The sequence below is a fragment of the Hippichthys cyanospilos genome, chromosome 20, assembly GCF_059441005.1.
Source record: "Hippichthys cyanospilos isolate Australia breed blue-spotted pipefish chromosome 20, RoL_Hcya_1.0, whole genome shotgun sequence".
Lineage (NCBI taxonomy): Eukaryota > Metazoa > Chordata > Actinopteri > Syngnathiformes > Syngnathidae > Hippichthys > Hippichthys cyanospilos.
In genome coordinates this window covers 12,404,523-12,428,758 of record NC_142388.1, presented here as the reverse complement: position 1 = coordinate 12,428,758, position 24,236 = coordinate 12,404,523, and the positions used below count along the sequence as shown (strand labels likewise).

The 24,236-nt window shown below is 36.8% G+C and overlaps 4 protein-coding genes across 6 annotated transcripts in view; 3 read left to right on the top strand and 1 right to left on the bottom strand.

Annotated features, from left to right (window-relative positions):
* The first annotated feature begins 1,836 nt into the window (after positions 1 to 1,836).
* On the top strand, positions 1,837 to 2,857 carry LOC148407437 (trace amine-associated receptor 1-like). Its single transcript, XM_088403601.1, has one exon. It carries the CDS (start codon positions 1,837 to 1,839, stop codon positions 2,809 to 2,811), a length of 975 nt encoding a protein of 324 aa, XP_088259727.1. The 3' UTR covers positions 2,812 to 2,857.
* A 6,121-nt stretch (positions 2,858 to 8,978) lies between these two features.
* Positions 8,979 to 9,947, top strand: LOC148407436 (trace amine-associated receptor 7g-like). The gene has a single exon (XM_088403560.1). The coding sequence runs from the start codon at positions 8,979 to 8,981 to the stop codon at positions 9,945 to 9,947; it is 969 nt and encodes a 322-aa protein (XP_088259686.1).
* A 3,060-nt stretch (positions 9,948 to 13,007) lies between these two features.
* Positions 13,008 to 13,976, top strand: LOC148407435 (trace amine-associated receptor 1-like). Its single transcript, XM_088403633.1, has one exon. It carries the CDS (start codon positions 13,008 to 13,010, stop codon positions 13,974 to 13,976), a length of 969 nt encoding a protein of 322 aa, XP_088259759.1.
* A 2,947-nt stretch (positions 13,977 to 16,923) lies between these two features.
* Positions 16,924 to 24,236, bottom strand: part of hmbox1b (homeobox containing 1 b) — a 28,215-nt gene continuing 20,902 nt past the window's right edge. For 2 of the 3 annotated variants that reach the window (XM_088403754.1, XM_088403755.1), the window contains exon 10: positions 16,924 to 23,444. In XM_088403754.1, the coding sequence (XP_088259880.1) occupies positions 23,301 to 23,444 (144 nt within the window). In that variant the 3' untranslated portion in view covers positions 16,924 to 23,300. The remainder of the gene's footprint in view (positions 23,445 to 24,236) is intronic. The other variant, XR_015863850.1, reaches the window with a different exon arrangement.

Genomic DNA, 24,236 nt, shown 5'->3' with positions numbered 1-24,236 from the left:
CAATAACATTACTTTACAAAAATTCTGCTCATTTTTATACTTTACAAAATCATGTTGCGGGCCAGATTCAACCTGTTTGCGGGTCACAACTGGCCCGTGGGCCGCATGTTTTACACCCTGTATTAGAGGCTGTAAACGGCAAGTGTGTGTTGTAGCTAACATAAGCTCATGTTCGCTGAGTTTGGAAAAGCATTATTTTCAATCAAAGAGGCGAGCAGGCTGAACCTCCGTCCGAGTCCATCCTTGTTCACACAGAGTAATGTTACTAAAACTGAGAGGATCATGAAGAAGTTGTGATGTGTCCTGATTCAATTACGAGTGCACCGGTTAGAATACCTTTTATTGTTCTCTATTTGACTCGTTTATTATTTGGGGTCTTTCAGCATATACACACAATCATGAACTTGGTGAAACATGGATGCCGCTCAACCTTGGGTATTTATGGTGAAATGAACTTGAACCGCGTGGCAAAGGAAAGGAAAAACAACTTCTTGAAATGTACACTGACCACGCCACAATGTGGGAAAACTGAAACACGCTTAATTTATGCACTACAAATGTATAATTTACGAATATGAACACAGAAAATATGAAGCGTTTAGAAAAATGAGATTTACTCTTTTTGCAATTGTATTGACATTATTGCTAGTGTTGGTGTGTTTGTTACTCGGTACCTTAAAAAATACCAAAATTCGACTCCAAAATTAAGAGTGGGCCTCATACGCAGGTGCGTCTTATATTTTGAGGAATGAATCCTTGATTAATTCGCCATGTATGCTTTTGGAACGTGGAAGCCTGGTATAGGTGCAGGCAATTACATGAAAAACTTAAAACTCTACAGGAGCGCTAACCACTCGTCCACCAAGGATTTTCATTTCATTTATAAATGTCATAGAGTCAGGGTAGTAATCCCGTAGCACGTTTTATGCAATGTTCTCTGATTGGTTTATTACTGCCAGCATATGTAGATATTACGTAATGTTTTCTGTTTTATTGCTGCTAGCATAAATATTTGTTCCCTCCCTTTGTCAGTAAGGAAAGCAGAGGGCTTACCATTCGCATGTTAACATTGTTACTAATTTTGATCATCATCTAAACCACAGGTGTCACACTCAAGGCCCGGGGGCCAGATCTGGCCCGCCACATCCTTTTATGTGATAAAAACAAAATGATTTTGACACCCCTGGTCTAAACCATAGGTGTGGAACTCCAGTCCTCAAAGGCCGGTGTCCTTGCATGTTTTAAAATATTATTTCACACACCCGATTCAAACGTTTAGGATCATTTTCAAGCTCCTGCAGAGCTTTCTAACAAGCTAACCATTTGAATCATGTTGAGGAGAGAAAATACTTCTTGTCTAAATGTTGGTGGATAAATTAGGCCCTTATATTTAGCTTAAATGATTTTCTACAATCATTGGGGGGGATTTACTTTCCAAAAAGAGGTCCCTGAAAAGTTTGAGAACTCCTGTCTTAGATTTCCAAAATTCTAAAACAAATCACATATTACACACATCAGTCTTTCTCATAGTAGAGAAAAATGTTTATTTAAAATACTATCGATGTTTCTCAATCTCAAAGCTCAGTGATGTCATTGAAAAGAGATGTGCGCTGATTGGATGAAATATCTCCCTTCAAAATAATAATAAGGAAGGATTCTCATGCGTTTCCCACAGAGTGAGCGCAACACTGATGCGCTTACAAACTCGGTAACCTTTCTTGTTTTCATGAATGTTGATGTTGTTTATATGAGAGTTGAACTATTTCCTATATAACGGTTTATTAATGATTATGAATGGATTATTAATGAAATGTTTGTTCACAGGAATCCAGAAGAATGGAATCAGAGTTGACCATCGTTGTTAAATACATACATCCCTGCTATGTCTTGGATAATACAACTTACAAATTTACAAGTCATCCTTCAATTATATGCGTCGGGTTATACGTTTTTCTTGGTTTATTATCTATTTTTACGATACTTGGAAATCTCCTTGTAATTACGGCGATTATTTACTTCAAACAGCTCCACATCCCTACTAACTACCTCATTCTGTCCTTAGCTGTGGCCGATCTGTTTGTGGGATTTTGGGTTTTCCCTTTCAGCATGGGCTTCACCGTATTCTCCTGTTGGCATCACGAAGACCTATTTTGTAAAATACGAGGCAGTTTTGATGTCACGCTGAGCACAGCTTCGATTTTAAACCTCTGCTGTATTTCTGTTGACAGATATTACGCAGTGTGCCAGCCTCTGACCTACAGAAGTAAAATTAATTCTCATGTTGTGGGGATCATGATCTTGGTAAGCTGGGGCCTTTCTGCACTGATAGGAATCGGAATTACGGTAGCGGGGTTTAATCAAGGCAAGTGTGAAGACAGGTGCCTGATTGATTCATTGATTTCGACCACTCTGGCGTGCATATTTTCCTTTTATATCCCAGTTATCATAATGCTGAGCATCTACTTGAGGATTTTCCTTGTTGCAAAGAGACAAGTACGCAGCATCCAGAGTACAACGTCAGGAGCAACTGTCAGCAAGATGGAGACAAAAGCTACCAAGACACTGGCGACTGTTATGGGGGTTTTTATTTTATGTTGGACACCATATTTCGTTTGTATCATCTTTCAGCCTTTGACATTTGATATAACGCCGATCGCTGTAATCGAAACGCTCAATTGGCTCACGCTTTCCAACTCGATGCTTAATCCGTTTATTTATGCGTTCTTTTACAGCTGGTTCAGAACAGCTTTTAGGCTGATTTTGACTGGACAAATATTTCAAGGTGATTTTACTAACACAAAACTCTTTTGATTTTTTTTTTCCTATCACTGTTAACAAATCTCAACCAATGCACTAATTTTCAACCATGGAATGTATTGTACATGTTCCCCTTACATCCTGTTTCTTCTCAGTTTTGTGGAAGAATCCACTGTCAGTATAATGGAAACCAAATCTATGAAAACTTTGCCCATTCTTGTCAAATGAAGACATTTTCTGCATCCACCAATTGGGTTGATATTGTAGTATTGTATTTACTGGGCACAGTGGCTGCTTTTCCGAGGACCCCAAATGTTACGAAATATTTGTGGGAACAAAACAAAACAAAAAATCAGTTAAGCCAAACATAAGTGCCCTTTTTTCAGCAACATATTCAATTTAACAACAAGTATGTTTGTTACTTTTTGGCTATAAAGTTTAGGAATAAAAATTGCAAATTGCACACCTCCTTATAACAGATTGGGTTCATTTCCCTCAAAAGGCTTCCTTCCAATTATTTAGTCAAATCCAGCATTTTCAAATAAAACGCCTTTTTAGCTTTGCAGAATCCATTGCCTCCTTAGCAATAAAATGTAGACACAAAACACATTTTGACAAATTTCATAACTATTCCATTTTATTATTCAAATTTAATATAACTTAAAATGAACACAAATGCGTGTGTGTGTGTGTGTGTGTGTGTATATATATATATATATATATATATATATATATATATATATATATATATATATATATATATATATATATATATATATATATATAGAACGAATGTTCCAAGATGTTACAATGGCTTCTATCTAGGTAGACAGGCAGCACACTATTAATGCACTCAATATTGGCCAGGGGCAGTGCCAAAAAAAGTAAGACTAAGCCGAACAAGATACAAATCTGTACCTGTAAGAGATAAACTAAATCAGTTCCAAAACACCCTAACAATGCCAGGCAACAGACTCCCTGGGGGTCAGTGGACCCCACTACTAGAACTACTGGCTTATGCAGTTAAAAGCAACCATTGCTTAAATTCTAACATACCCCTACATTTTCTCTAAAATCCTGGAAATTATCGCCTGTTTACGCCTGTTTAAAAATAAAGTTGGTGAAAGAGAGGGAACGAGAAGATTGCAGAAGGAATGCAAAAACGTTTATGTGTTCAGATCAAATGTAACGTGATTTGCTTTTGAATCTGTGTTTCAGCAAAGTTTCTAATATCTTCCAAATGCACAGAAGAACCAACACCTTGTGGGTTTTTTCATGCTAATGTCATTTTTATTTGTATATCACATGTAATATGGTAAGCATAAACCAAATGTTTTCATCAGGTTACAAGGTTTCTTTATTGTCAGTATACCTGCACAAGCACTTACACATGATCACATGTACAACCTGTACTATGCATATTTTATTTGAAGCACCAGTCTTATAAAAAATACTGTCAAGATAAAAAAAGTTACATTAATAACTTAAAATCTGTAATTATTTGATCCAATGAATCTAATTTTAAACCCACCTGGAGGAATTTGTGTGTCCCAATAATCCTAGGAGCTTTAAGCTTTAGGGTCACTCATGACAAACAAGTCCTAATTGAGGGACCAGACTAAGCATGGTCACATAGATAGCCCTTATGATGAGTAAAAACTTTGGTTTCCCATGCCCGGACGCGGGTCACAGGGGTACCCACTTTGGAGCCAGGTCTGGAGGCAAGGCTTGTTGGTAAGCACCTGGTGGCCAGGCCTAAAGCCCAAAAGGCGACCCATCCCTTGATGAAGCAGAAGATAATGGATGGATGGATAAATCTTTAAATACTTAAAAAAAAAAAACATTAAAAAAATCAGTAAAATAAAAGATTATCTATACTGTCCGTCACCGACTTTGCTCAAACGCGGCGTGTTCTCAAGTTTATTGTCGCAAAGAGCTTTGCAATTGCTCGCTGTGTCTGCAGAATTTATTTCATGAATGTTTCATCGTGATTATTCTGTTCATCTGACACCCTGATTAAAGATGCACCTTCAAATGGATGGCATGCATCTTTTACTCTATATATTTACAAGTACCGTATTTTCCGCACTATAAGGCACACCGGATTATAAGGCGCACCCTCATTTAATGGCATATTTTAAAAAAATTTCCATATATAAGGTGCACCGGATTATAAGGCGCACCCTCAATTAATGACCTATTTTAAAACATTTTCAATCGCTATAGAGTAATACTCAAAGTAATAACAATAATAACTCAAATAATAACGCGAAACTTTCAATAGCATAATAACTCAATGCCAATATGACCAACCTTGTTCAACTGTAAACACACAAAAGAAACAGGTAAAGCTTACTTTATCAGTTCATTCCCCATCTACCAATCCCAATCTCAAAATTGATCCAAATAAAAGACGCACCTGATTATAAGGCGCACCATCAGCTTTTTTTTAAAAAAAAGGCTTTTAGCTGCGCCTTATAGTGCAGAAAAACGGTACTTATTGATTCATGGGGCTTGTTCTTACAGCTGCCAGTATTTCTGCAGCTGCAGGTATTTCACCTATTCCCAACAATGGCATCTAGAGTCTTTCCAGGTAAAACCTGTCAGCCAACTTTTCCCCTGTGTCTGTTTGCTATTAATGCCACTTCTCTCTGCCTCCAAAACCAATTGTATTCTTAACCTAAATGTTTTACTGTACAAATGGATCACTTGTATAATTAACCAAATTTTATTGAGTTTCCTGCCTGGTTGGAGCACGGGCGTTCTTGCCAGCATTGGTTTCTCAGCAGCATTATTTGCTGTTACTCTCAGTAATGTGGCCGTGCCCATCATATACTTGCCACTGTCTTACAGTTAGCCTAGTTCTAGTTTACAAATAGTTCAATATTTAAAGGCAGGTAACTGAAAGATACTTCATACCAAGGTGCATAATCGAGCATATAATAAAGTAGGCAATAAAACAAAACCAAAAAAAACCAAAAACAGTAATAAGGGCAGTAATTATGAACCACTAATAAATGAATATACTTACATTCTGAGCATATTATGAAGTAGATTGAGTGGAAGAAACTGCATAGATATGAAGAAGATAGAGCAAAATACTGTATCATGTAGCGCAAAATATTATGCCCATGACAATTTCTTGCCCATCTTTGGCCACCTCCACACTTAGAGTAAAAATGTGTTGTCGCTGATCATTCTGCTATTTTCACATGGATGCGGTGCACTTAGAGCACTTGATATTCTTCCGCAAGTTATCTATATTATCTTATCTTATTTGTATTTAAAGAACAAATGGGACATTCCAGAATTGGAGGATGCTTTACGTCCCACCCATCAAATTTTAACTAATCCACATATAAAATACTAATACATAACATTTCTAAGAAGAGAGAAAGGGATGCTTGAAATGCTTAAGCTTAAACTTAAAAGAATGCTGGAAAATACTTTAAAGAATATTAAATACCAAAAAGGCCCAGTAAAACAAGACCAGCAACAGAGAAGATTGAAAAAAAAATGTTTTCAAAAACTTTTGGGAACACCCGAGTGGATCCACTGCGTGAAGAGTACAAGAAAAATTGGGAGATATTGAAAAGACTGATCGGTTGTGACCGCCGATTGTTTTGGTGAGTGCAAGCATTTTCTTTATTTATTGTTTCATTTTGAATATGTTTCTGTTATTGTATTTCATTCATATTCAATTAATAGTAAAGAAATAAAATGATGTTCTTCTTATATTCAACTGCAATTTGTAATTTGGACTTCAAAATAATTATTAATTTTTAAAGTCAATGACCACCACTGAGAAAAATGCCCAGTAAAACAAGACTAGTGACAGAAGAGTGAAAGCGACAGTGACGTTTTGCAAAAAAATATATACACAGTATATATATACACACACACACACACACACACACACACACACACACACAGACAATATTTTTTAGCTTGCCTTTGCAGAACGTCACTGTCGCTTTCACTCTTCTGTCACTAGTCTTGTTTTACTGGGCCTTTTTGTGAGTCATTGTGTTGGAGTTGGGATTTTACACAGTGGCGTCTGTCTCTTGAACTTTGTCAGTGATGTTAAAACACTGACTTGGAAACTTGCCTCTTTTAAGCGGTGGCAGCATTCTTTCCACTTATGACGCACACTGAGTTCTGTTTCCTTGTTGCACCGTGCAGGGCTCTTAACAGGCAGGATCATCTCAATTCTGTGGTTATTCAGCAATTTACGGACGTAACGGATCTGCGCATGCGTGACTCAAGTTCAAATATTTGGTGATCGAAGATAGGCACTCAATGAATTTTGTCTTTTGTGTGCGTCATTGTGAACATTACAGCTAGTAGGCAATATTTAAACGGCTTATGCTGTTCAAAACAATAAAAAAAAGAAAAAACAGCTGCACTTTATGTCATGTCTAACTAATTTAATGGAATTTAAACGCAAGAACATTGGTGCTAGAAAAAACATTTTTACAATTCCCCTGATAGAAAGAAAACATCCAGACGAATGAAAAAGAAGGCCTAGAATTGTAAATTCCTTGAACACATTTAGTTTGTTAATACAGTAGTTCCTCTACTTACATAATTAATTTGTTCTGGGAGTAATTTTGTAACATCTTTCATAAGTAGAGACGCATTTTACATGTTAAATAGCCTAATCAGTTCAAAGCCCCCCAAAACGCCACTAAACCCTTCAAAGCGACAGTATGTAAAATTTATACCATTTTTAATGAAAAAGGAATGAATCAAATAATTGTAAAATTCAAAAACTTGCAAATGAATGTGTTCTTAATCACCAACAGTATGTTTTAATTATCAGCATAGGTCTAGTTATCACAAAATTACATTACATTGGGGGTGGCACTTCTCCGGAGGCAGCCATGTTTGTTATAGCTACGGACAATGGTAAATGCAGCACCTCCTGCTGTCCAAAATGAAAAACTGTCTAAATCTTACACACTATCCCTTCAAACGCGTATGTCTCAAACTCCAGGCCCCGAGGGCCGCAATCCTGAATGTTTTCCATGCTTCTGTCATAAGCGCACCTGATTCAAATTATTAGCTCATCAGCAAGCGCTCAAGAGCTTGTAAATTATCCTAATCAATTGAATCAGGTGTATTTAGGAGAGCGGCATGACAAACATTCAGGTTTGCTGCCCTCGAGGACTGGAGTTTGAGACCTATGCTTAAAAAGAATAATATGAATAAATATTAAAAATGCATCAAAAATGGTAACAAATACATACGTATTAGAATTACATTTGTGCATAATCCAAATATATATATATATACAATTAAAAAAACACTCCTAAACCCTTTAAATTAAACAAATTAACTGGCAGTTAACAATATAAACGCAGTTTACTTGTTGGCCTTGAGATGGCACTGGTATTTTGGTGATAATGCAGAGAGAGACACTTTTTTAGGAATTTTAATTTGTATGCTTTTACTGTACATTTCCAGTGACCCAGGAAACATTTACAAGTCCACAGGAGTAATAATATTTGTTTTGTACATTATCTTGAGCTTGTAAGTTTAATTCAGTTTGTTTGTGGTCATGCGAAGTGCTTCCTGTGTGATGTCATTGCTAAACCGCTAACAATGTGCTAACAAAGTGCTAACAACGCCAACATCACACGCGACAGCCCAAAGTGGTACGTTACATATGTGTTTTTATGTGAATATGTACAATGTTAGTCATAGCTAATGTCACCTGATTCAAACTGCTTCTGTGTGTAAGTTGTTGGTGCGAAGCGTGAATGAAACAAGTAAAGATGAAAAGTGCCAGATAAAAGTAAACTTGCAAAAAACTAGCAGTTGACTACTTCCTGATGCAACAGAGGGCAGTCTGTGTACTGAGTCAGAATAAAACATCTACAGATCTGATTGGCAGATCCCTGTCTGTCTATATTATGTTAATGAGATGCAGGTTCATAAATACCAAGATGACACTGACCACGACCAGGTGCCTCAGATTAAACACTCCAGGTATGAAATCAAGTTTAACATCTATCTATCTATCTATCTATCTATCTATCTATCTATCTATCTATCTATCTATCTATCTATCTATCTATCTATCTATCTATCTATCTATCTATCTATCTATCTATCTATCTATCTCTATCTCTCCGTGTTTTTTTTATTGACACTACATTTGAACTGATTTTACGTTTTAACGCTAATGCTGTGGAATATTTTTGCAGAAATTTTGAATCATGGAACTGGATTCGAACAGCAACGGGACTCATGACATACATCCTTGCTATGAATTATACAATTCGTCTTTGATATTTACAAGCGACCCGTCTGTAATATGTATCTTGATATATTGTGTCCTTTCTTTTTTGTCCGTGGCGACAATATGCGGGAATCTTCTTGTAATAATCTCAGTTGTGCATTTCAAACAGCTTCACACTCCCACTAACTATTTTATTCTGTCTCTAGCTTTGGCGGACCTATTGGTCGGTCTTTTAGTTTTCCCTTTCAGCATGGCCTTTACCGTGACCTCCTGTCTTCATCATGAGAATTTGATCTGCAAAATCCGAGACGTCTTTGACGTGTCACTGTGCACATCATCCATTTTGAATTTATGTTGCATTTCCATTGACAGATATCATGCTGTGTGCCAGCCTTTAACCTATAAATCCAAAATAACTGCTCGCGTTGCTCTGAGCATGATTCTAGCGTGCTGGGGTATTGCTGTGATGATTGCATTCGGCATTATAATAGGAGGATACAGTCAAGGAACATGTGAGCAAATGTGCTCCGTCGCCGTTATTTTGTCAAATATTATGGGACCTGTTTTGGCTTTTCATCTACCCGCAATCATAATGAGCTGCATCTATTTGAAGATTTTTTTTGTAGCTCAGAGGCAGGTGAGCAGCCTCCAGAGCTCAAACTCAGTCAGTAAAGTGGAGAGAAAAGCTACCAAAACGCTGGCTATCGTCATGGGCGTCTTTTTATTATTCATGTCTCCTTATTTTTTCTGCGTTGTCTTTCAGCCGCTCTTCGCTCGTTCCCCATCCATTCCCGTTATTGAATCATTGAACTGGCTCACGTTATCTAATTCTTTGCTAAACCCGTTTATTTACGCTTTCTTTTACAATTGGTTCCGGTCTGCTTTTAAAATGATTATAACCGGAAGAATATTTCAAGATGATTTGATTGATTCCAAGTTGACGTGATATTTTTCGTGCTTGTATTGCGAAATGTATAATGCAGTATAAGCCCTGAGATCAAGACCGCTGAGTTGTGTCCACTGAGGTGGACATTGGTTTATGTCTTTATCTTTTGGCTCATTCATTTGGGGAATTGTACTGAATAAAATGCAGCACAGGTCATGCTTGTAATATGAAATGTATAATAAAGCATACCATCCCGAGACCCGCACTATTTATTTGCATCCATTAATCCAGGGAATTGTACTGTGTAAAATGCACCACAGCCTAAAGATTGAAAAATTAATTAAATAGTACAAATAAGCACATTGGAGTCATACCATCATTTATGTTGATTTAACCTATTATAACAATGTTTTATCTGTTTATGGGATTTCATTCCACGCCAGTAATGAATTCACTACTGTGATAATGGAACCCTATGTGGTTTGAAACTGTTCTTTTGATATTAGACAACACCTCCTAAAGTTCAATACGGTATCTCCAGAATTACTTGTCTCATATTCTGTGATCTTCTGAATATGTTAATTGCAGTAAACAGTTGAAAATGGTTGTTTAAAAAAAATGTTTTCATCAATATCACATGACTTATGAGCATTTAAATGCGTTCATAGCATATATATTTATGATTTTTTTATAAATCCTACCAGAGTGCCAATTCAGTTTCTATTTAAACAAATGACAACAAATCACCTTTAAAAAGCACAAGGGGACAAACCAACTAAAAAAAAAAAGGTTGAAAAATAATGGATACTTCTATGATGGATGTTGTTAACCATAACTTCACATTTGAAATAGCTCACCAAGCTCAGATATTAGATGAGCATTGTGATTTGTCAAATTTTGAGTTATCATGAATCTGTAAATACATTAAAATGAATATATATCATGTTTAAGTATAGTAAAATAAATATATTTCATTTCTTGCTCATAATAGCTTTCTCTTTCGAATGACCCAGAGGATAATCAGTGGAGATGCCAACTTAGATGAGTATACTAGATGTTGCTGTTCTCTAACGGTCTTTCAAGGGCTTTGAACATTGAACAAAGAAAGATTAAACCCAAGGTCACATTCAGAATATAATTTGGGAGCAAATTTAATTGCAAATTTTTAATTGAACGTCATTTCAGAACATTGTGCTGTTTGTATTAGGAGCTACTGGGGGCAAAAGTTTATCAAGCGTAATTTGTTGTGACCATGCTTCCAGGAGGAACCTCAGAATAAAAGCGTGCATTTCTTGTGATGGCCTTCACCCCTTTGAAGGCTTTTGCAACCTGTCTCCCTCTATCGGTTATTATCAGCAGTTCGAGCCTGTTAAGTTAAAATGCATTGCCCTGTACGGATGCGGGTGAAATGAAAATAAAGAAACTTTTCAACAGCGCAACAATTTCACAGAAAAGGCATATGAAGAACTAACATAACTGTCACAGACAGACGGCCATTTTGCTGAACAACAATCAACGATGAGAGACCTAAAAAAAACAAAACAGTCAAGGCTCATCGACCTGCGTATATACCTGAGTAGTGTAAATCAGTGGTCCCCAACCCCCGGTCTGTGAATCAAGTGGTACCAGGCCGCGTGGGCTGCCCCCGAAATAATGTTTTGGAGATGATTTAGTTTAATGGTACGTGCTCACCGAACGCGAACGAGGCGAAAAAGCGGAGACTTTTGTATTGTAGTCAATGGAGTTGGCGTGACTGGGCGCGAATGCACGTCGGGCGACGCGTGATGGACGCGAATGGAGCGACGCAAATGGCCGCGCGCGGTCACGGGAAGCGCTTTTCGAGTGAAGTTATTTTTTAATTTACTTTTTCCGCGTTTCGAGTCACCACAGCCAATCAACTTCGGGAACATTCAACGGCTTACGCGATCCAACACGGCCAGCTGAGCTTTCAATACGAAACAGAGCCAAGCAAGAGCCCTCACCTGGCTTGTCGAAAGGTGGAAGCGAGAACTTGGGACAATTGGTATGTGCAGCGTTTGCTTCACTTAACAGCTGTTGAACTGTAGTTACTGTGCTAAGCTAACGATAGCGCAGCATTGTCAGCACAATATTTAGCACGGTCTCGGCCACTGCGAGATTACGACATAGAAAACTTTTGGCGCCGCCTCTGGCCGCTGTTGATATTACACATATTACATACATAGTGAGAAGGATGATGTGGCTTTTAGAGCAGCCAGCCCCCCCCCCCCCCCCCCCACACACACACACACACACACACACACACACACACACACGCACACACACTGGACCATTGCTGTAAATCATAGGTGTCAAACTCCAGTCTTCGAGGGCCGGCATCCTGCATGTTTTCTGGTTTTCTCTCCCCAACACACCTGATTCAAACGAATAGCTTATTAGCAAGCTCTGCGGGAGATTCAAAATGATCCCAATCATTTGAATCTGGTGTTTTTGAGGGAAAAGGTTTGAAATCATGTAGGATACCGGCCCTCGAGGACTGGAGTTTGACACCTGTGGTGTAAATGATTAGTTTCCACATCAATACACAATAATTTAAAGAGTAATGGGGTGTCCACCAGCATGTGCACGCAATTTGACTCAATTCTTGATCACACATCAGCAAACTGTCAGTCGGTCATGGATGCTGACGAATGAACAACCAGCAAAATTTAGTGCCTATGATCTGATAATGGAGTGCACAAAATAAAAGGGGTCAAATAAAACGTGAAATAGTCAAGACGATTACAATTTGGTTTTGCTTGAAAAAAAAAATTGGTGGACCGAAGATGACAAAAGGAGGCCTTGGGCGTCAATGAATGTCTTCCATGATGTTTGATCTTGATTTGCATTACATCGGCAGCGCATCTGGTTGGCCGAACACATTCTGTTTTGAATATGTTAATGAGATGCAGGTTCATAAATACCGCAATGGCAACGACTATGGCCACTGATTCAAAAACTTGTCTATACATGAAATTAACAGGTAAGAAATCAAGTTTTGTGTGTTGTATGCCAAATGATTTTTTTCCCATTAACTTTGTTCATTTTTTTTGTAGCGGCATTCTATTTTAACCCCGATAAATGCTGCAGAAATTCTGAAGCATGGAAGTGGATTCAATCCGCAACGGTACTGATGCTGTACATCCCTGTTACGAGTCATACAATTCATCTTTGATCTTCACAAATGAGCCTTCTCCAGCATGCATCCTCATTAATTGTGTTCTTGCTTTTTTGTCCGTGGCGACAATATGCGGAAACGTTCTTGTAATAATTTCAGTTGTGTACTTCAAACAGCTTCACACTCCGACTAACTATTTTATTCTGTCTCTAGCTTTGGCTGACCTATTGGTCGGTCTTTTAGTTTTTCCTTTCAGCATGGCCTTCACGGTGACCTCATGTCTTCATCATGAGAATTTGATCTGCAAAATCCGAGACATCTTTGACGTGTCACTGTGCACTGCTTCCATTCTGAATTTATGTTGCATTTCCATTGACAGGTATTATGCTGTGTGTCAGCCTCTAAAATATAGATCAAAAATAAGCGGTCAAGTAGCTGTGAGTATGATTCTCGCATGCTGGGGTATTGCTGTGATGATTGCATTTGGCATTACATTAGGAGGATTCAGCCAAGGAACATGTGAGCAAATGTGCTCTGTTGCTGTTATTTTGTCTAACACCATCGGACCCATTTGGAGTTTTTACTTACCCGCAGTCATTATGAGCTGCATCTACTTGAAGATTTTTTTTGTAGCTCAGAGGCAGGTGAGCAGCTTCCAGAGTTCAAACGCAGTCAGTAAAGTGGAAAGAAAAGCTACCAAAACGCTGGCTATCGTCATGGGCGTCTTTTTATTATTCATGTCTCCTTATTTTTTTTGCGTTGTCTTTCAGCCGCTCTTCACCCGTTCCCCATCCGTTCCCGTCATTGAAACATTGAACTGGCTCACGTTATCCAATTCGCTGCTGAACCCGTTTATTTACGCTTTCTTTTACAACTGGTTCCGGTCTGCTTTTAAAATGATTATAACCGGAAGAATATTTCAAGATGATTTGGTTGACTCCATGTTGATTTGATGTTTTTCGTGCTTATATTGCGAAATGTATAATGCAGTATACTACCTGAGATCAAGACTTGATTTGTGTCCACTGAAGTGGATATTGGTTTATGTCTTTATCTTTAGGCTCATTTATTTGGGGAATTGTACAGAATAAAATGCACCACAGTTTGAAAATATAACTAAGAAATCGCACGTTTGAGTCATACAAAATACCATCATTTCGCCATTAAAAACAGTCCAATCTGATTATGAGATTTCATGACCTGCCAATAGTTAACATAGTAGCCAATAACAATCCTACAAATTCAATCTCTCAAATATCACTTCCATTAGCTTACTCAATCATATTCTGAATATTGTAATTAAAGTAAATTACCCATGTTTTGCTTCCGATTTTATTAAACAGGCTTTTTAGTCATAAGTAAATGAAAATTCTTGCCTCTTTTTGGTTAATCTTCAACAAATAATCCGTTGTCTTTTTTGGATTTCTATAAAAACACCCAAAAAGAAGATTAAAACAGAAAGTACTTAAAAAATGTCATGATAACTTTTCAGGGTATGCAAAATGAATGTAAAATAAAGGAAGCATTCAACTGTATTGTTTTGAAGTTGGAGGCTCTCTTTTACGTTTTGTGCATTTGAAATAATGCTCTTTAGTTCATCCTTACCTTCACTTTTGTTCACTTGTCTTAAAATATCCAATGACGTATGACTTTATAGAAAACATACTGTATATATTTAAGTATTTTGTGTAATTACTGCCATTCTCCTATGCAGTTTATTTTGACACGAAAACACTTTTCGAAAGGCCAATCAAAAATGCTGTCTATAATACCATTTAATATGAAATATTTTAAAAAAGCCACATTTTGAGTTACCATAAATTAATGTACTAATATATAATCGTATTTTCATGTATGAATGCCAAATCTTGTGAATCATTTATATTTCATAAACCAAGCATAATTTTAAAAGGTATTTTTACTGACTCATCAGTGGAATTGCCAACAACTTTCAAGTCAGTAAAGAATACTAGATGTTGCTGCCATCTATTGGTTTTCCAAGGGCTGTGCAACCCACTTCTCATTTATTGACATGAAAAAAAATCAAGACCCAGGGCACTAATCAGATTTTGACCTAGAAGACATGTTAGTTTTCAAATGTTTTTTTTTAAATTTGAGTAATATAATACATTATTCATGAAAACATCCAATTTGATGGAATTTTATTTGAAATGTACTTTTAAGAATCATACGAAATGAGATGATCACATCATAGTTCTGTACAATGTATATGTTCAAAAGGAGTAGGAAGAGGCAGAAAAAAATCATCTGGTCCTACCTCTTGTGCTCTATAAATTATTAAATATCATGTTGTTGATTTACAGGAGGGTTATTCATATATCCGTTTATTAATTTCCCAGCAATGGCCCTCTACATATGTTCCAATAATTCTTATTTTTAGTTTTAGTTTAGTAGACCGATCTTTAAAAAAATATCCATGCTCAAAACAGATTTACTCAGTTATACGTCTACGAATACTGTTGTTCATAAATTAACCTAATGACCCTAGAAAAAAGTCAGTGCAGCTTTTAATGTTATGTAATTTTTGAAATTATCTTTGTACTACTGCATTTCTAACCTTTAGGAACACAGCAAGTGATTCTTGCCTTTTCAGTCTTATTTCATATACAGTCGAACCTCTACATAGTGAACTTCAAGGGTCCGAGGAGAGAAGTTCACTATGAAGAGAGATTCACTTTATAGAGGTTTTCCTAAAATGTTCAGAATTCATTGATGAAATATGTGAATAATTTTTTAATAAATATGTAAATAATTTTATATACGTTTTTTTAAAAATAAATATGTAAATAAATGTACATTAAACAACTTAAGTTGTTTAAACACTAAAATCTAATGCGGTAAAACTAATGTAAAAACATTTTACATTGAACAAAACTCTTTATTACTATTCAACAATAGTTAATGAATACAGTATATGATCATAATAAAACATGATCAGTGCATGTCATCAGCGCGGAGAAAGTAACTGTCAATACGAGGTTGCACGGTATGCCTCCACTCGCACACTTCCGAATTATGTCGCACTTCTCCTCCAACGACAAAGGCTTTCGCTTCCGACTTATAGATCTAGCATCCATACTTTTCACGGCAGATTCCGACATCTTAGAATTTTCGGAGGGATGACCAGCGGAGAAACGCGTGCGCAGTGGACGGCGGACGAAGTGAAAATGCAAGAGAAAGTCGCGGCGCGCGAGAGCGGCTAGGCAGGGAGGAAATCCCGACAGTGCGCCCAATTTTACAACTTCACAATTTTCGATAAATTCAGATATTCACAATATAGAGGTAGATGCTGTCAAGGGACTGACTAATAGCATCACTATGAAGAGATTATTCACTATGTGGAGTTTCACTATGAGGAGGTTTTACATACACGTCAAATATAGCTGTTTTGCAAGGGACCGTAAAGATTCGTTCACTATGAAGAGAGATTCACTTTGTAGAGGTTCACTATATAGAGGTTCGACTGTACTGCATGTTCTATAAATTAAATGAATAAAAAAAAAAAAAGTGCTGAATTGTGACAAAAAGTTAGTCCAACATGTTGGTTGACAGGTATTTCAGCAGCATAATGATCTAAAAACTCACCCAAGTCTTAATAATAGATTGAATTAAATTGCATTTGGCCTTCTTTGGGGCGGATTACATTTGGGGAATTACGGTATTGATTTTGAGGTTGAACTGCTATTTTACTTACCACCATGGGAAATCTCCATTAGTTATGCAATCAGACAGGCATGTTACTATTATCTTGGTGCAGTATTCTTGAAAACTGAGTGTGTCTGTATTATGTTGGCAGTTTGAAAAAATATACATTTTCTTGAACAGTTTGGTGGCCAAAATTCCTTTTGACGATCAAAAGAAAGAAACAAAGCAGTGAACTCAGAGGTTTCAGTGATATAGCTTTATTCTCTTGTACATTATATATATATCATACTAAAATAAACACAAGTTAAAAAAATGAACAAAGAAACTGTACAAAAATGTATATATACTACATCTTAATTACAGAACAGTCTACTGTCCAAAAAAGGCACTAAATTCCAAAATGGGCAATACAATAAATCTGAACATAAAATAGCTTTTGAGATTGATACAACAGCATTCAGACCTCTTTTTCCGAGCTATATTCGCATGAGGTGTTTCACAAGGGGACGCGTAACATGGAAACCCTGACATACCACGAGAGGACATCCCTGGAGAAGAAGCACGACGACTGGAGTACACGTTTGATGCTGGGGAGGACGAGTCGGACATGTCGTCAGGGTCGGGGCCTCTATTTCAGCACGGTCACCTTACTGCAAATTGAATGCGTCCGATTCGCTACTTGGGCGCCTGAACGCTCATTTTGGCATCTGTCAACACTCAGGTTAAACACTGCTGGAAAGAAATTTGTACTGCTATTTCATCTCAGAAACAACATAGACAATTCATTTGGGAGCAGCTTCAGGTGAGAAATCTCCACAAAGTGAGCATTATTTATTCTTTATGCAGGCCAAAATCCTCACATGGTACTTACTACATTGGCAAATTTTTACCCCGCTTCACCCTCTTGGGTTTGAAAGACTAATGGCAGTCAAATGGATTTGGAAAAACATGGTGTGATTGGATTAAGTTCTGTTTCGAGTTGTTTCAGAGAAAGAAAAGCGTCCCGTGTTTTGGAACTTGTTTGCTGGAGGTCATGTATGACCACTACGGTATGGTTGCAAGCATGTTGGTTTGTGATTATGCCAGATTCCAAATATGACAACACAATTGTATTGCGGCTAAATTATGGGGGGATAGCTATTTGATCAAATCAATTACTTGATTAAAACCAGCTTAAAAATGTAAATAGTAACATGTACAATAAAGGTACATTTAAGCAGACAATTGCTAACTTTCTAGCTTAAAGTCCTGGTAAAGTCTTCAAATATTCAGACACGAGAGTAAAAGGCTTTTCACAAATGTGCCAGATTTGAAAAATTAAGAACAGTGTTGGGAGTAATGCATTACAAAAGCAATGTAATTACTGTAATACATTACAAAAGTCATGTAATTACTATAATGCATTACTTTTTGCAGTAACACGGTAGTGTAAGGCATTACACACACAAAAATAGCAATATTTTACTCGGTACAAATGACAGTAACGCGCTTTGAATGCAATATAATATATAGCCCCCCCCCCAAAAAAAAAAAAACGCTTCTAAACCCTTTACGTTTTCAATATTAATTGAAGCAGTTGCCTTGAGATGGCGCTGGTGTATTGTTGGTATGAAGAGAACTTTGTTCATGTTGTTTTATTTGTACAATTTTATTTTACACTTCCAGCAATATGAGCATCATTTACAAGTCCAAGGGAGCAATAAGATTTATTTGGGGGATAATTTTGACCATGTACGTTTACTTGAGTTTAGTTTAAAGTCATTCCACCGGGTGTGTAATGAGTGTAATTAGCTACTTTTAGAATGGCAAATCCATATTTCCAGTATGTTGCTGAGAGTAAAGTAAAAGCAATGCAACAGTAGTATAATACGATTATATAGATTTCAAATACAGTATTATAATGTCACTAATTACTTTGGGATGGCAGTAATAAATAATGCATTACACTTTTGAAGTCACTTGCCCAACACTGATTAAGAAGGCAACCAAAAAAATGTGTCTAATGGATAAAACGAGGTCTCAAAATTATGACAAATCCAGCAATTCTCTCTGCTCTCAAATGTAGACGTGCCCACCTTAAAATCACGCCTCGCTTAAACGTCACTCAAATATCTCTACAACAAAAATAAGAAAAAATGTGATGTTTTGCACAAAACCTGGCTTATATCACGTAGATTAGTTTTGAGGTATTGGCAAAACATGAATTTTCGAGGGAGATGTACATAGATGTCCTAAAGGTCTCAACTTTCATTTCCCAGCAGCCAAAAGGTTCAAACTGTAATTGGAGTGTATGAAAATAACAGATTACTAGACAGTGTGTCTGTACCATTGAAATACGAACATATTTTTCTCAAAACTCAACTTGGCATCATAAATGCTGTAACTTGATTATTTCGATACCTTCATGTATTATATATATATTTATATATATTTTGAAAGAGAATTAAGTGCATAATTAGAATATATCTATCTTTAAATTTTCATTTTCAGAGCCATAAGCCCAAAATGTTCAACTAAACAGGACAAGTTTGACAATTTAGCTTTGTCAAAGTCAGCATTTTTTTCCCCAGATAACTTTATGTTGCGAATGATACTTTATGACCACAAATTACTTTCAGTTTACAGCCGTACATTTGCTGTATTCGAGGCCATCTGACTCTGAAGGTGTTTCTAAACATTTGACTACATACATGCGATTATTACGCAGGATAACCGGAAATACAAGAGAGGTGGCCAAATTCTTGTATAGGAAGACTGAAATGGTGAAAAACAGTTGCGCACCATCACACTTCAAATCAGGATTAAAGTACAGAACTCTTGGACTTTTTAAACTTTTTCAACAATTACTTAAAACCGTGCAGAATGTTTTTGAATTCACTTTACAGGGTCTTTAAGTCTAAGTTTCAATCACATCTTGTTTTATTTCAAATGCATTTTCTGTGCTATCAAGACAAAATGGGTGGATGGGGGTGGCAAATATTTCTGGATCGAATTGTATTTCCCTAATAGTTCCATCATTTTCCAATTTCTGCGTGCTCCCAAAATAGGAACCATTAAAAAAAACATTTTCCTCTTTGTAAGGTGCATTTGCATTGTCATTTGTCTTTCACAAAATACCTCAGAAACAAAAAGGAAGACTGCTGTTCAGTCTAATAATGAATGACACAATAGAAAATACATGTAATTAAAAAAAAAAAAATATCTGGTGAACTTAAAAAAAAAAAAGCTTGATTAATTTAACAGTAAGCATGTTTTTTTTTTCCAAAACACTGTACATTTGCCTTAAAAATGAGTATAAATACTTGTTTCTTTTCTTTCCCCTAAAATCCTTTTTTAAATCCTTTTTGAAATGCATCAAGCTATTACATTGAAGAACTTTGATTAACACTTTCAATGTTGTCACGAAAACCACACAATGTGATATGTCCAAATCTGAGTTTTGACAGTTTCAACGTAAAACTACAAGTTCACTCCATTTTTTTTTTCCTGATAAATGATTCCAAAATTATCATATAAAGGCCCCTTTGAAAGGAATAGTTTTACTCTTTGGGAAAATAGGTTAATTGTTGGAATAATAGGACCATGCAACATTTAATCTTTGTTATCTTAGCCCGCACATTGTCATACTGTGCAAAATGCCACATTGCCAAACTTCTGTACTTCTTGGAGGGCAACGTACGGCAATGTGGAAACGGTTCAACCATAACATAACACAACAGGCGATAGGAATCTTGGGAATGATTCATTTTCTCTGTCCATTGAAGGGTATAATAGTTTAGTATTTCCTTTTGAAATGTGTTTTGTTTATTTGATTTACAGAGGTTTGTTATCTTTATGTTGGCAATAATGCTTTATTTTCTTTAGTTTTAAAAATAATTTTAGCATTACCTTTTTGTTATTGAAATATATGGAGAATTTGTGCAAGATTAAAAAAAAAAAAGGCCCATAAGTATTGGGTAATATACTTCAATTCTGAAACTTCTCAACCGTTGTTGTTTTTGGACATACAGGAAAACCAAAATGAAATTGATACATTTAAAATAAACACAGAAAGCTTATATATTCAATTAATTGGCATAGACAAAAATGAAGAAAAAAACCCAGTTACAATTAGAGTTTGTTTTAGATGGTAAAACATAGTTTTGGTTATTTTAAAGCACTCTTTTGTTTCATGAACTAATTTCTTTTTTTTCCTTTCATTTTCTCTTTTAGTTAGAGTATTTTGCTACCTGTAATACCTTGGTCCATTGGCAGGCTCCTTTTTGGTTCACAAAACCTGAATCACAATGCCCAGGACAGTTTTATTCAGATTCCAATCAAATTCCGCAAAACAAAAGTAAAAGAATGATAACACTTTTCACTGTGATGTAAATAACATTAAGGGCTAATACGTTCCATTGCTATTATTATTATTTACTTTTCATAAATCTTGAGGATCCACCTGAGAGTGTTTTTTCTACGAGGGCTCATTATTTGTTTATTTTTTAAATCATTTTCCTTATGTGTAGTCTCTTTTTAAAATGACTAAAGATTCTGAATGCAAGCCCGCTGCTTAACTAATTAAAAATCACCTTGCACATAATACAAGAGCCAAAGTTATAGTTTTTCCTCATGAATTGACATCGGTCTTGTCGCTTAGGTTCGACAGATTTGGTTCAGAATCGAGTTAAGCTACTTAGAGTACCTTCCGGACTTTGATACTAGTTGTGTATCCAACCCTTTTCAAAGAGTGCAAATACACCAATAAGTATTTTTCCCAAGAATGTAAATCTATTCCTTTGGTCAAAAAGTGCAGAGCTCAGTTTGACTGAAAAGTTGCTGCGTCAGTGGAACAACACTTTTGTCCTTTTCAGAAAGAGCCACGTACAGAAGGAAAACTGTTTCAAAGTGACGCTTTAACCTTTGAGCTAATTACATTGGCAAAGACCAAACAAATTCCATGTGGTTTTAGTTGGATGTACATAATTACATTAAAAAAAAAAAAAATCTGCTCTGATCACATTCTTTTGGCCATTATAGAGGCGGATAAGCCACGATTATACATACAGCCTCTGTTTGCGTATTTGGGTCACACTCGCCCAGAAGAAAACATCGACATTTGCCAAATCCATTCAAAGAAATGGCTTTTAGAAGTCCATGACAACTGCGGTCAGACCAGTCTGTCGTGACGAAGGCCGACTTTGAGCCGGCTTCATCACAGCATCTTTTCCTTTGGCATGGATGATATTAAAACAAAGCACGGATTCCATTAGTCGATAGCTTAAGTTTGCTTGATTATCACATTGACCATTAAACTGATTCTTCACTGCCTCAAGCACTTAAATTGATGAGCTACTAAATATCACCATGATTGTAAAGATTCTCTGCTGTTGAATGAAAATGTTTTTGCCCCCACACTTCAAAAAAAAAAAATGTACTATTCATATTTTGATTTACTATTTCTTATGTCTGACATGCAAAGCAGTCCTGTCTTGAAATTCAAAAGAAGTGTTTAAACTTAAGGCTCTTCATCATCAGGTTTGCATTCGACAGCAGAAAAACTAAATGATTCCGTCGAGGGGCTGACAACATTCAGAGGGTTTGGGAGGGCATTTTTTAAAAACTGCCTGCCAATCTGATTTGTTCCGACGGAAGAGACGCTTTCCGTTTGTCTTTCCTAAAGACATCGTCCAGAGGCTTTTCTTGCTGTTAATTGCACAATAACAAGGGTGAGTTGCGAGAGAAGGTAGGTAGCACACCATTAGGTTTGGGTGACTGAGAACTAGAAGAACCATATTTCTTATATACAGTACACATTTGTTGAGTTTGTCTCTGAGGTTGTGTGAGACTGAGTAAGGATTGGCTCAGACGACCAGGCTGCAGAGGTAAGGAGTGGAGGAGTGGAAACGTTGAGGAAGAAGTGGATGAGGAGGAGGGGAAACCAAGTGTACAACTAGAGCTGAAGGTTTTGGTTGTGAAAAAGGCGAGATTTCAACTATCTTTTTTCCATCGACCATTTCCAGGGATAGTAATCTGGATACTTTTGTCTTTAGTTGTACGATTAGTTAATACGTCAGAAGTTGAGACAATCAGCCACGAAGAATCTCTTAGGGAAGGGAGGGATAGAGGTCTAAATAGGAACTAGGAACACCGGTATCAGGAAATCTTGGAGGAATGCTGTGCGTTTGGACCAGAGAATCTATTTGATAAATTCAGATTCTGGGATTTTGGAGACTTTTCCTGGTAGTACTGGAGCAAACGTGCAGTGTTGCCAAGAGGTGGGGATTTTACACATTTTTGCATCAATCGTTGGCGTCCTGGGCCCCCTTTCATAATTGTCAGTCTGCCATTTTTCTGTGATGGGCCGATGAACAGTCCGGTTGTCCCCACTTCTGCTGTTTTCTTGCATTTGCGAAACATCCTCAAGAATTTATATAATACATCTCAAGAGTTGTACCCACCAGGCAGGGTCTTCTTCGAGCACAGTACATATTTTCAGGATACTTCATGGGGTTCAAACACACAACAATCCTCCAAAAGTTCCAAGTTCTCAGGTAGGTTCCTGCGGGTGATATGCACCTCTTAATTCCTCCTTTCCTTTGGCCTTTTGTTGCTTCCTCCGATCTCGCCTTTCAGTCATCCTCAAGGACCTCTGTCTTGATGTCACTGGGGACACCTCCGGTTCTGGATAGGGCCAGGATGGTATGATTAACTGCTGCCATCTCTACAGCCAAGGAGATGGGATCCTGGTGCTCGCTGTGGGACGCGCTGTCATCCTGAATGAGAAGAGGGGGAAAAATAAAGAGGAGCAAACTAGATAGGTGTGCATAGGAACAGTTGACACACCTGGGGGAACGAGAGATGTTTATGAAGGTTTCGGCCAGTATCACCACTTCTTATTATTGTTCAAATGTTGTTTTAATGCAACTTTTCATTCAAATTATGAGCAAACCAATTACAACATGAAACATGCACTGTGCAGCCCATTTTAATTTGTGTAAATTACAACTATTTACCAGCCTGCAAAAATATATGTATTCAGTATATTTATCATATTTGTTATTGTTAAATCAGTGACTCCTTTGCACAACGTTGTATGCCTTCATTTGTTAAGTTTTATAAAACCGCATTGTCAATAGTGACGCAATTTTCAAACAGATGAGCCACAAATAAAATGTACAGTATCTTCCAAAACACATCTGGAGGTATCACTACACATACAGTATATTTCCACACAAATCAAAGGGCACTCTAATTTGGGTCTTTGTTTTTTATTTTTTAATCCAAAATTACTTTGAGTTGGTTCATTGGTAATAGGCTGAAAAAATATTTCACTGAATTGAAAAAAAAAAAAGTTGAGTACCATTGCTCCAGCGCTCTAAAAAAAGATGGTGAGTCAGCTGATTTAGTGAGGTGTTCACACATGTAATGTGGGTTTAGCTGCTTGTTCTGCTCGCATAGTTGGTTTGGTTGAGTTTGAAGGTTATCATCCAAAACATTTTTGTACAGCAGACAAGTGAACAGAAAGCACTTAAAGAGACTTTGAAACATTTTTAAAAGTATTTCGT